General features: G+C 38.3%; 1 protein-coding gene across 1 annotated transcript in view; it reads left to right on the forward strand.

The window, feature by feature from the left end:
• The first annotated feature begins 2,272 nt into the window (after positions 1–2,272).
• znf704 (zinc finger protein 704) overlaps positions 2,273–12,501 on the forward strand; it is a 50,164-nt gene continuing 39,935 nt past the window's right edge. Inside the window, exons 1-2 of the mRNA XM_088328744.1 lie at positions 2,273–2,868; positions 7,337–7,506. Of these exons, the coding sequence (XP_088184870.1) occupies positions 2,587–2,868; positions 7,337–7,506 (452 nt within the window). The 5' untranslated portion in view covers positions 2,273–2,586. The remainder of the gene's footprint in view (positions 2,869–7,336; positions 7,507–12,501) is intronic.

Below are 12,501 nucleotides of genomic sequence, written 5' to 3' on the forward strand. Positions count from 1 at the left end.
TCCAGCTCCATTTCAAGAAATGGCTTTTACGGCATGACTCAATTAAAAGAGAAGCTGCCTCTTTCAGCTCCAAAAACGGCTCTTCTGGTTGTTGCCTTAAAATACAGGTTTGTCTTGATTTCACTTATCAGCCAAGAGTATTTTTTGATACTGATATCATCTGATATTAGCACCAATTAGACATTAAATGGACAATGTGGATTTGGACGAGTCTGGTACTTTGATTCATACAGCTCTGTGTAAAACCAAACGTTTTTAATAAATAATACCTTTGTACTACAAAGAAAAATCCATATATTACCAAATATAATGTAACATTTTGTTCGAATTGACATAAAAACAGAGGGAAAAAATACATAAATGAAAAACAAACCAAAATAAGAAAACAATAAAAGGAAGGGGAGAGCCAGGAAACAAAATTGAAAAGAAGGAATAAGATAGACAAAGCATGAAAAAGGAAGTATACATTTGGGCAAAAGAAAGAAAAAAATAAAAATAAAACGGGAGAAGAATAAAGTGGCAAAATAAGAAGCAAAAAACTTGAGGAAAACGGAAACAAAAGAAGAAGAAAAAATGAAAGAAAATTTGAGAAATAAAGAAAAAAATTATCAAAAAAGCTAGAAAAGAAGTCATGCTTATTTTTATAGTCTCAAATGGCTATTATAATTACACCTCCCCTGATGTAAAACCTACTTGAATGCAAGGAAAAACTCAAAATCTCAAACATAAACAAAACAAAAATAGAAAAAAGAATGAAAAAGAAAAAGCAATGAAAAGATATATAAAAAGGGAAAAAGCTAGGAAAATAAGAAACAAGGAGAAAAAATACATGTAAATTCATACAGCGTTTTTCAAGTCACTCCCAAAGCGCTTTACAATGTGCTTCACACTTACCCATTAACACACACTCACACACCGATAGCAGCGTCAGCCATGCAAGGCAACTAACTGCTTATCGGCGATTCAGCATCTTGCCCAAGGACACTTCAACATAAAACACAGAGGAGCCAGGAGTCGAACCTGTGACCTCTTGTTCCCAAGACGAGCGCTTTAACTTTAAAACCAAGCAACACGGAAACCCTAAAACAACAAAACGTACATGAAAAATATGTCATTTTAAGTGCACTGACACATAAACTATGAAATAAGAACCATAAACTGAATGAAACGCATGCGCCCTGAAAAACACAGAAAACGTCAAATTAAATATATACACATCCACAAAAAATCAAAATACAAAACAATTTCTAAGTTTTACATACAGTAGTCAACAAATTTAAAGTCAACAACACAGGATTTGGGGATGAATGCATAAAACCAATCACAAGGAGTGTTGGGAATAACACTGTACTTTTTTCAGTAACGGGGTAAGCCAACGAATTATTTTTTTCGCCGTTACCATTGCTGAGGGTGGGTTACTTTGAATAAATGCTATGTAGTTCTTATGTTATTACGCACATAACATCACACAGATAAGGTTTGGATGCATCTCTTTATATTGTTTTACTGTTTACTTTGTTGTGAACAAAATATTTGAAGTGCAGTAACCTATTTCTACTTGCCCAGTGTTTCAGGTTGTGAATTTGATTTTATTTTATTTTACCCCGCAGTCTTAAACGCACATTTTGTTGTAGAACTGTTTACTCTTGTTGTGTAAAAATACTACAATATGGTAGCAAATGTCTACTGGAGGAAGTTATTTATTTTATAGAGTGAAACTCACTTTATATTGTTTTACAGTTGACTTTTGTTCTCAACAAAACTCTTTAAGTACATTGGGCTATGTCGACTTGACCAGTTGTCTTAGGTTGTGAGAGTTGGATTTAATTTTATTAAACTCACTTTATATTGTTTACTGTTTATTTTTGGTGCACTTCAAGTGTAGTATATGCCTTTGGCTGGTGAAGTTCAATTAATATTATAAGGTTTTATAACACAGCTACCTGCCTGTTCTTCTCTATTCAACTGATCGAATACTGCTTAGAAAATTACAAATTCTTTGACATACAACTTATTTTTAAAGTAACGGAATTAGTTACCTTCCCTGGTAACTAGTTGCTTTTACTATAGAGTAATTCAGATACTAACTTGGTTTACTTTTGCAACAAGTAGTCGGTAACTATAACTACTTTTGTAAAGTAACGTGCCCAACACCGATCACAAGGAAAAAAAACACGTCTCGAGAGGAGCCGGCTCTTAATTGGAGAGCAGTCGGCTCCCTTCGTTCAGTTCAAATAACAGTCTCATAAAGCCGTTTCGTTCGCAAACGACACATCACTAAAGTAGGCAGCGAAAACAAACTGGGAGGGAAAAAAACAGAAGGAGCAAAGATTGGCAGCCGGTTTTCGGACGTGGGGAGAATTGTTTGTCGTGTTTTTTCGCCGTGGAATGTCCACGAAGACGACGAAGAGTGTGGACACGGTCGAGAATGGTCGCACTTCCGGACATTTTGTCAGGGCTGCCGCCCCTTGACGTTGTTTACCAGGCGAACGGCTTCATGCTGTAAGGAGGGGAAAAAGAAGAAGAATACCACCCCCTCTCGCTTATTTTTATTTTTTTTAATTCTCCGGTGAATTCGCTTCGGATATGCACACCCGTCGCCTGGTGAAGCGCTCCGTCCTCGGCAGCCGAGTGTACGCGCCGAGCCCCACCGACGACGGAGCTCCGGTGACCGGGGTAGTCCAGGCTGTCAAGCAGGAAAACGGCGCGGGGGACGAAGCGGCCTCGGCGGCCAGACGCAGTGGTAATACCGGCAACGTTTACACGGTTCTCCTACCGGACGGTAGCCTCAAGGAGTTCGCCGAGGAAGAGATAGCCGCCGCCGGCTTGAACCATCACGCCAGGGGGCCGCTCAAGTCCAGCTTGAAGGTGTGTGTGTCGTCGTTGCGTTTTAACGCGTTAATTGTCGAGGGAGTGTGATTAACGACTTTAAAAACGAAAATGCGGGCTGTCAGGACGTTTTTGGTTCTAGTTTGAAATATGGGACAAAGGGCAAGACTGCTTTGGCTCAGGCAAACAAACAAACAGCGGTTATCTGGATCTTATTGTGGGCCCCTACTTTCCATTTTTGCTTTAAAACATCCACCACTTTTCTTATTGCACAAATAAATCACTTCCTGGATTTACTACCACTGTTTGGAATCCTCTCTCCAATGATTGAACATCATATATAACCCAAGTGTGTCCATTTCTTGATTAATCAATTCTAATGCCTGTCAACTGATGGGTTTCCCCCGTAACTTGCACGTATTTCTATCGTTCCAAATAATGTACGCGGTATTGATTTTTGTCCAGACTTTTAAAATATTGTGCTACGAAGAAAAAACGACACTGAATTTACTGCAATTGAGGGAAATAGATGCTGGGATAATAATTCGTGTTTATTTGGTTGATAAAATAAACTTCTTTACATGCATTTTTCTTGTTTCTTCTACAAAGCCTGTCTTGCTGTGAGTAAATAGATGTAAGGTTTATCATTGCTTCATAATGGGAACTGCAATCATTAGTAGGGGAGCAATTAATTGGCTGAGGTTAACAGGCATGGATTCGTCTCATGAAAAAAATAACATCAAACTAAAACATTAGGAAGTATTTGTGCAAATTATATGCAAGATGGCGACGCATGCGCGTGTTGTTGTTGTCACATGGCAGAATGTAAACAGCACACAATGGCACGAATGGCATTCAAGCTCCCCTTTCATGCAAGTTTTCTTCCAACCAATCCTTGTATATTAATGTAAACGGGCACCATTTTTGCGGTCTTTTGTTGCCTAGCAGGAGGAAAACAAAGCATCGCATTTGAATCATCTCTGCAGGTTTTGCTCCGTTTTATCATTATTAGTCAAGCAAATTTCAAAATCAGAGAACTGGGTGTTGTTGTTTTGTGTTATATTCGCCGTGTGGGACGGTGTCAACATTACTTCAGGATTTATTAGTTTGCTTGTTTGATTAAATTGTCAGACAAGAACACTAGCAGAGGAAATTCTCCTTTCCGTTTTACAGTATTTTAAAAAGTTCAGCAAAAATAAGGTGCTGCAGCAATACTGACCTCTAGTGACAATTATTTTAAATTTGTTTATGAAATGCTCAAATTATTTTCTATTGCATTTCTAGCATGGTGCTAATATGTAGCAAAGATCCATATTTACTGTTAAATTAAATGCATTTGTGCGACCAGTCTTTTTTTAAGTTGCCACGAGATAAATGACTCTTTCAATTTCCTTCTCTATTGTTATCCCATACAATGCCGCTTGCTCTGCTGAGCGCTCATCAGTTTCTGACAGTGATGTGTAAATAAGGCGCATATTTTTTTGCACGAAACCGCTAAATGTTCAACTTTAGCCTCATTGTGTTTACGTTCGTAACCTCAAGATATTAAATAGTCTGCAAGTGTGTGCTTGTGTGGTGTCCAAAGGAGTGCACAATGCTTACGAGTGTCCCTCCGAGATCGAAAACAAGCCGTAAAATGAGAAAGAGGCGTGTGCACGTGTGTCTTGACATCATGGGGGTTTGTTGTGCAGAAGATTGGTGGTACCCCCTATATGCAGCTGCATTGGCCAACAAAGCGGGCACCCTGAGGTCTGCAGCGGGTGGCATCCTCCGAAGAATCTGAGAGTTTGGCATCATGCCTGCGGCGCCAAACAAACCGGGGAGGGTGTGTGCATGAATGTGCGTAAATGCGGGTGTGTTAGTAGCCACTTGTTGACAGCGCGTTTGTGATTTGGCAAGAGGACAAAAGAGGCGTGGCTGCAGAGATGGGTGGCGGGAGATTGCCTTTGTTCAGGAGCAGGCATTGCTGATTAGTCGGGTGCAGAATGGATGCAGCCTCTTAGCTTGTTTTTGCTTCCTAAAGCTCATTAGAATAATTAATATGATGGAAAAATAGCCAAAAGTTCAATGTTCAAGACATTGGAAGTGAGTTTTGCCATCAGAGTTTCTGAGGTTTTGCACGCTCTAGTAAAAAGAAAATGTTGCACACAAATGGCGTGAAATGTAATTTCCTGCATGTGGAATGTCACAAGCCCCATGGAACAAAGAAGCCTGAGAATAATCCATCTTGTTGCTGCTGCTGTTTTTTTTTAATAGATTTTTCTCATGTGTGTGTAAAAATGATGTCTGGCTGCAGCAGGTGTGTCAAATATATGGCATGCAGGCCCGATCCAACCCATCAGGGAGTCCTGTGTGGCCCGTGAAAACAGAACACTTAAACTTATACTGCTTAATTAATATTCTAAAATCTAGCTGTTAATCATAATTCGGTGCAAGAGTTTATTTTTGTTGTTTTTGATTACTTAGCAAGTCGGAATTTTTAGATAAGAATTTAAAATAAAGAAACGAATTACATTCATTTCATTTCTGATTAATAATAATATTTTTTTAAAAACCGTATTCCATGTCTGTACAGTAATACCTTGTTTTTTTGTGGGGGTTGTGTTTTGAAAAGGACACACTATAGTCAAAATCCGCTAAGTAGAAATCTTTATTCATTCATGTAAATACTACATTATATATTAGCACCAAAGAACAAACCCTACTCACAGGCATTTGTTTAACAACTAAAAGTACTGTACCAACAATTTTTTCCCCCACAAATAATTTCTCTACTGTGTCAAATCATCCATCTACCTATCTACCCTGGTCATATCCCTCGAGAAGGGTGACCATATTGAACTCCAGATTCTAGAAAGAAGTGGGAATAAATTCAGGATGCCACTTTAATTTCAGATGATATTTTGTAGCCATCATGTGGACGTAATTGGGGAACAAAAATGTGGCGTAGAAAAGTTAACGTGAATAGAATCCAAACATCAAATAAAAGTAATATAGTAATATTTTTTTAACAAATGACTATGGTACCGTCACATTATATTACTAAAAATAATTTTGCTTTTTTGCACTACAGATTCCAAAAAAGGGTGGAAATGATTTCATGATGTTTTTTCTTCAGATGATACTTGGTTGCCATCATGTGGACATTTTATGGAAAACAAAAATGTGGTGTAAAATGTATTAACCTTCCTTTAGCACAGGGGTAGGGAACCTATGGCTCTTTTCATGAGTACATATGGCTCGGGAGCCATATATGGCTCTTTTCATGAGTACATATGGCTCCGAAATAAAATGTAACTATTGCATATCTCTCTGTGGCGTTCCAAAGTCAAGTGATTTCATCCCGATTTTGGTCCATATAAAGCCGAAGCAACTTAATGCAGAAGTTCGAAAAGAAACCATTTAAACTGACGTCTTTCCTCGGGCAGTGGGCAGGTGAGACCCTGAACTGGTTGCCAGCCAGCCAGTCGCAGGGCACAGAGGGACAGACAATTCACTCGCTCATTCACACCTAGGGACAATTTGCCAATTAATCGCTTAGTATCGATAATATCAATATTCAGATTGCTCCGCCCACCCCTACTAATCAATGTCTGATAGTAAGTGAACGGGGGATGCATCTACAGTTCTTAATCTCATACTTCCATTTCCCATCAGAACCCAGCTAAGAAAAACAACGTCTTTATTTAGGTTGAAAACGACATTGAAAGGACGTGTTTTTGTGGGCTAATTTTGGACAAAGTGAACCAAATTAACTGTTTTTAGAGTAAATGTTGTTCACTTTGAATGGACAGAACATAGTCAATTCTAGACATCTATTTTGAGACAAAATCATGTCTGAAACAGACAACATTTATGCTTTTTGTATAATAGTCAAATAAGAAAGTAGTAATTGTTTTTTCATAGTTGTGGGTTTACTGCACAAACCTCCATCTCATATTTTTTTTTTTTATCATAACCCACTCAATGAAAACAACGTATTTTTCAAGACATTTAAAAGACGTCTGTTACTAGAAATTGTAGTCTCATATGCCCTAATTTCCATGGTCCTTTAGCTATCTCTTGTGGTCTGTGGAAGAATCACATTTTTTTACAGTAGCTCAGTTACTCTTTACTTGTGTAAGTAGTACTTTCAAAACACTTCTAAGAGGAGAAAAGTGATGTGAAGCGTTTATGCTCAAACTGCATTCATCTCAGAATCCTTGACGAAAAATGAATCGCCTCAATTATTAAGAATGTTTTTTTCCAGGTCCTTTAACTTTCTTTGCATCCCTCTTCCAACGGTTTGCTTCTCATGCCAACAATTTGGTTTTCGCCTACACAAAATGCTCATATACAGCCCATCATTGAAAATGCATGGATCTGCCTCCACTGTATAATACCCAAGCGACCTTTTAAATGTGAGGCAGAATAATTTATGACTATTTGCTTTTTGAATGTTTACAAGTCTCCGGGGCCTTTTGGAAATCATTTGGTTCCGACCTATCGTGTTTTTCGTACCACTCAGACGTCCGTTAACGGAGGCCCGGACGGGATCAAGACAGACGCCGAGAAGGTAATGGCGGAGGGTGAAAAAAGCGAGATCAACGGCAGACGAATGGATGGCTGTCGGTCCATTTCCCTTCTGGAGCAGAAGCGAAAGGTGGTCTCCTCAAGCATCGACGTCCCCCACGCTAGGTAGGTCATCAAAACATTTCTTGACAGCATTTCAGTGATAATTTGGGTCACTGGCGAAGGTGCCCCGAGCACAAGTTTTGACTTTAGAGGAAGTTACCAGAGTCTAGCGCAGGGGTTTCCAGCATTTTTCTAGCTGAGAGCTGTTTTTTGTTACTAATTGGAGCAAAAGGCACCCAATTTGATTTATATTTCTAAAACAATAACTTTTGTTATTACTATTTTTTTACTATGTTATTACCAGGAAAATTATTGGAAGTAGGGTTAAAAAGACTCAGTCGAGCACTGAAAAAAGAATCTTACTAGAAAATCACAATGACCCAGCACTGATAGGCTATTTTCAAGTCTGCGGGCATCTCAGCTGTCCATAGAGGGCACTGGTCTAGCGTATGTTGTTGGCCACGTTCGCTTACCCTGGTAGCACTGAAGTTGGTGCTTGTATTCTTCTGCTGTTAGTATAACAAGCTAACAAGGACACAGTGCTTTTTTTGTAAAGCAGGTATGTAACTATTTATCTGAGCTCCAGTTGCTGTATTTCCCTGAAAATAAGACGCACCTAAAAACCCCAAATTAGCGAAAAATTTGAAAGTCGGCCTTACAACACAATGTGCCTTATATACTGCAAAATACAGTAAAAAAGATTGGCAATATATACAATGTTTATACGTGTGCATTATTAGACAAAGGTGTATGATATATCATATTTGTGCAATGATTGATCAATTAAAATCAATTGCTGACTTAATTTATGCAATGGGATTCGAACCCAGGTTGTTCTAGCGAGAACACTGACCCGTAAGCACTGGAGTGTCATTTAGACAAATGACATATGAAAATGCATTAGATCTTATTTCATTTTTACACTATTTCACTTATGGTGCCAGGAACTGATGTTGGGAATGGAGACAGCAGACAGACAAATTCCAATTCATCATCAGAAACATAGAGTTTGTTTCCTTTCGTCATGTTTTTTTGCGTTAAATTATATCTTACAGTCCATTTCTCTGTTTTCTCGGAACATTCATCCCTGGTACTATGACTAAAAATTGTGTGATAACTAGGTAAAATCAAATTCCTTTTCATAGACTGCTGTCACTGTCTTGTACTACGGACAGACTGAAGAGATCTTTTCTTCCTCATGCCATGAGGCTCTTTAACTCCACCCGGCAGAGTAAAGGCCCACATTAAACCACACCACCTACATTGGATATTACCGAATCTTACTGCAATATGTATTCTGTGTAGCACTATTTAGTTACTCTATATAACACGCTACAGTGGGCATTTGCACGTCACACTGGGTATTTGTATATTGTATTCTTTTGGCTTTATTATTGTGCTGTTCTCAGGGATGCTGCTGGAAATGTGAATTTCCCTTAGGGGATGAATAAAGTATCTATCTATCTAGTGGTCTAGTGGTTAGGACTTGGCGCTCTCATTGCAAAAACCTGGGTTTGGTTCCCGTTGCAACTAATGTCTAAGTGCACACTAAATACAAATCAAAAAAGGTAAATTTTGTGTTGATTTTATTCAAATCAATTTTAAATCAATTAATGTAAAGTTCTTGTGTTTTCAGACAAGAGTGGTATGGCTTTTTCTTTACCAATAAACAGAAAGTTAAAAAGATGTTCACATTAGAACAACTAAACTTATAAAAATGAATATCTGCATTTTGTCACCAATACAAACAGTAACCTTTTGTAAAAAATCAAGTAAAAATAAATAGATAATATAATACTGTAAATTTTTTAAATCAGAAATAAATACACTATGTTGAAAAGTCTTATTTTGAAACATCAGTGCCAATTTAAAGCCATTTCAAAGGATTATAAAATGTTTTTTTTAATGATTTATTGTTACATCCCTATTGTGTAAATAATACAATCATTGAGGGATTTGGATGGCTTGTGTTTCAAAAACTACATTTACAAGGTTTTCAATTGTGAACCATATTTGCTTTTATTTCTCTAACACCGTTTCATACTGTATATTGTCTGTGTCTGACACCTTGTAACAATTTTCTATACATTGTCTGTACGATACAAGTGTATCTTTTCATGCTGTTTTAATCAAACATCCAAGCTTGTCGGCTTCTCACAACATTGTATCTCTGGGAATGGGCGTTACCCTTAATTTCCCCGGTCAACTCCCAACACAGGCACAGTAGTTCCGCCTATGTGCTTATACCGATATTCCCACAATTTATCTTTACCCGATAACAAATATGGTTATAAAATCGTATATTTATCCACCAAAAATGTATCATTGACCCGGAGTGTGTTTCTGTTGCGCGTGTGTATTTGTTTGTTTACCAGGGTTGACAGCAAGTGTGATTTCCCACCAGGGGGGGGTCGAAAGGGGAGTTTATGGGAGCAAAGTTCAACAAAGGTTTATGGCACAGTTGTGTCACTGCAGACTGAAGCAATAGCTCGTGACATTCACTTTCATCATCGTCTGCTCCTGGTGGCCACAGCCGTTTGATGTGTCGGCATCATGATGTCACTGTCCCTCGAATAAATAATCATATGCTCGGTTTTGATCCACACTGTTCATAAAATATACTCCCTACATAAGCCAGCTGATAACCCAGTCAGTCCCAAGTGTTAACTGTACACCAGCATTCCAAAGGCCCCGGATGAGACGCGTCAGGCAGAAATGCCCGGCAGGAACACCACCACCCTGTATTTCCAATTTGAGAGGCCATTTGCTAACCAAAACAGCAGCATCTACCAGAATACCAAAAGCGTAAGGCAATAGAGTGCACCTAAAATCTGCATTTGAAAATTTAGGGAAGAAACCCAACTTTGTTTTTGTACGAGGCGCACCAAATTTTTAAGCCGTAGGCCTTAACATCTATACAAAGGAATTCATTCACGTCCATTTCTTAAATTAAAAAAAAAAAATCAGCGGGGAAATGTCTAGTTCAGAAAAGTAACGCATTGGGCCGCAATTAAGACACTCATTTGCAGACTCTGTCCGCAACTGTCAATCTCAATCAACTAGCGCAGCACGTGATTGAGATTGACAGTTGAATTAAAATGAATTAAAATGGCATTAACATATGCACAGGAGTGCAACAAAAGTTTTTTCAACAAATTCAATTAATTGTATTGACCAAAATTTAGAAGCCCGATTTGATTTTTTTATGTAGCGTCACATGATCTTAGAGCTTCTTTTTGTTATCAATTAGTTTGAAATGCATTTCTAAAATAGCAACTTGTGTTTTTGCTATGTTGTCACATTATTATTATGTTTTCATCAGATTGTAATTATAGATGTAGGGTAAAAATAAATACAGTTAACCACTGAAACATTGTTTCTAAAAAAAAAAAAACCTGATCATGTCAATGATTTATCATGCCAGTTAGAAATCAAATTTCCTAGAAAATCACTATGACCCATTATTGGTGAACTATTTTCAGAACCAATCTGTGGCCTACTCAAGTGCTCTTAGTGGGCTCAGGTACCCCTGTCTTAAACTCTCCCCTCCCTTGCGCACATGACAAAACATTTGAGAGGAGACCAAGTATTGCTACTACATTAAAAAATAGGCCTCTGGATTTTAGTCAGTGCAGCACATTGAGTTTTGATTTGAGAATATTTTTGTCACACTCATGAGTATATGTTGCCACTTTATTTCATATCGACTGACGCATTTGTTTGATTGAGATCGACAGCTGCGGACACAGTCTGCCAGCTAGTGTCATGATCGAGACACTATGTGTTACTTTTCTGTTCTTGACCTCAGCCATACTGCCAAGATCACGATCCTTCTCCATAGGGACAGTGAGAATCTCATTCATCCATTAATGCGCGTACCGAACTGAGTTATAGTAACTCCCGCAGTTTACCTGTGCCTCATTGATTTTTTCCACTAACATTCAAAGGACTTGGCAGAAATTACTTCGCTTCATCACCCACGGTGAGTCGGTGGTGGGCACAGTTCTAAGAAAGCTGCTAGGCGTCAGGCGAGAAATAAATTAGTGGCTTGTTGTACAGAATTTACGGTAATTAAAAAGTCAGTCTGCGTGAACTCTTAATGACAAACGTATTTTGCGCTGTGATAATACCGTTGGCGCAATTAACATAGCATGTGGCTGTTCCACATTGCGTTCTTCATTAATTGGCTTCTTAAAGTCACGGTGACGTTTTAATATCTTAAATAAAGCACGGCAATTTCCCCCCACTTAACACGCCATCATTTTCAAGAATCCAGCACTTCAAAGACTGGCCGCAGTAAATCCTAAAAGATCCAAATTCTTAAAAGAAAAAAAACCTGGGGGATGGCCATGTGGGGAAGAGAACCTAGAGCGCGGCCATTATTGCCCCAAGATTAAAGAGCTTGGGATCTCCGTCTATAATAGAAGAGACCGGGAAAGAGAACGAAAGGGGGTTGTTAACACGAAAAAAGGGTGAATGACAGAGGGTGAAATGCCATGGGAGTTTTCTCCCTCTTGTCATTTTTCACCAGTAGATCCCCTCGAGGATTCTGACCTTGAGGTAGTTAATTGCGCTTTTCCAATAAAAGTTTCTTGGCGATAATTTGGCGAGAAAAAATGTCAGGCCCTCCAGCGCCTTTGTTAGCCACATGCTAACTGTGCCAGAAATTTACTGGAAAACTGAAGGTAACATCCATCATTTTTATGTTACACTAGAATATGAGGAAACAATCCGGGCCCCTTTCACAATTTTTTCATTGTGCTAATCCGATCACAATTTCTTTTTTGATGGATTCTAATTTTAGGGGGGGGGGGGAATGAAAATATATATATATATATATAAAATATATATATATATATATATATATATATAGGGGCTGGCCAGGCGGGGAAGACCGGGGAGATGTATATATGAATATATGTATATATAAATATATATGTATATATATGTATATATATATATATGTAAATATATATATAAATTGGGGTTCAGAACTTGTATTATAGGTTTCTATCCCCTGCTATACCGGAATTACACTTTGCCATCTCAACCTTTAAA

Source organism: Urocampus carinirostris, chromosome 2 (genome assembly GCF_059441175.1).
Source record: "Urocampus carinirostris isolate Australia breed hairy pipefish chromosome 2, RoL_Ucar_1.0, whole genome shotgun sequence".
Lineage (NCBI taxonomy): Eukaryota > Metazoa > Chordata > Actinopteri > Syngnathiformes > Syngnathidae > Urocampus > Urocampus carinirostris.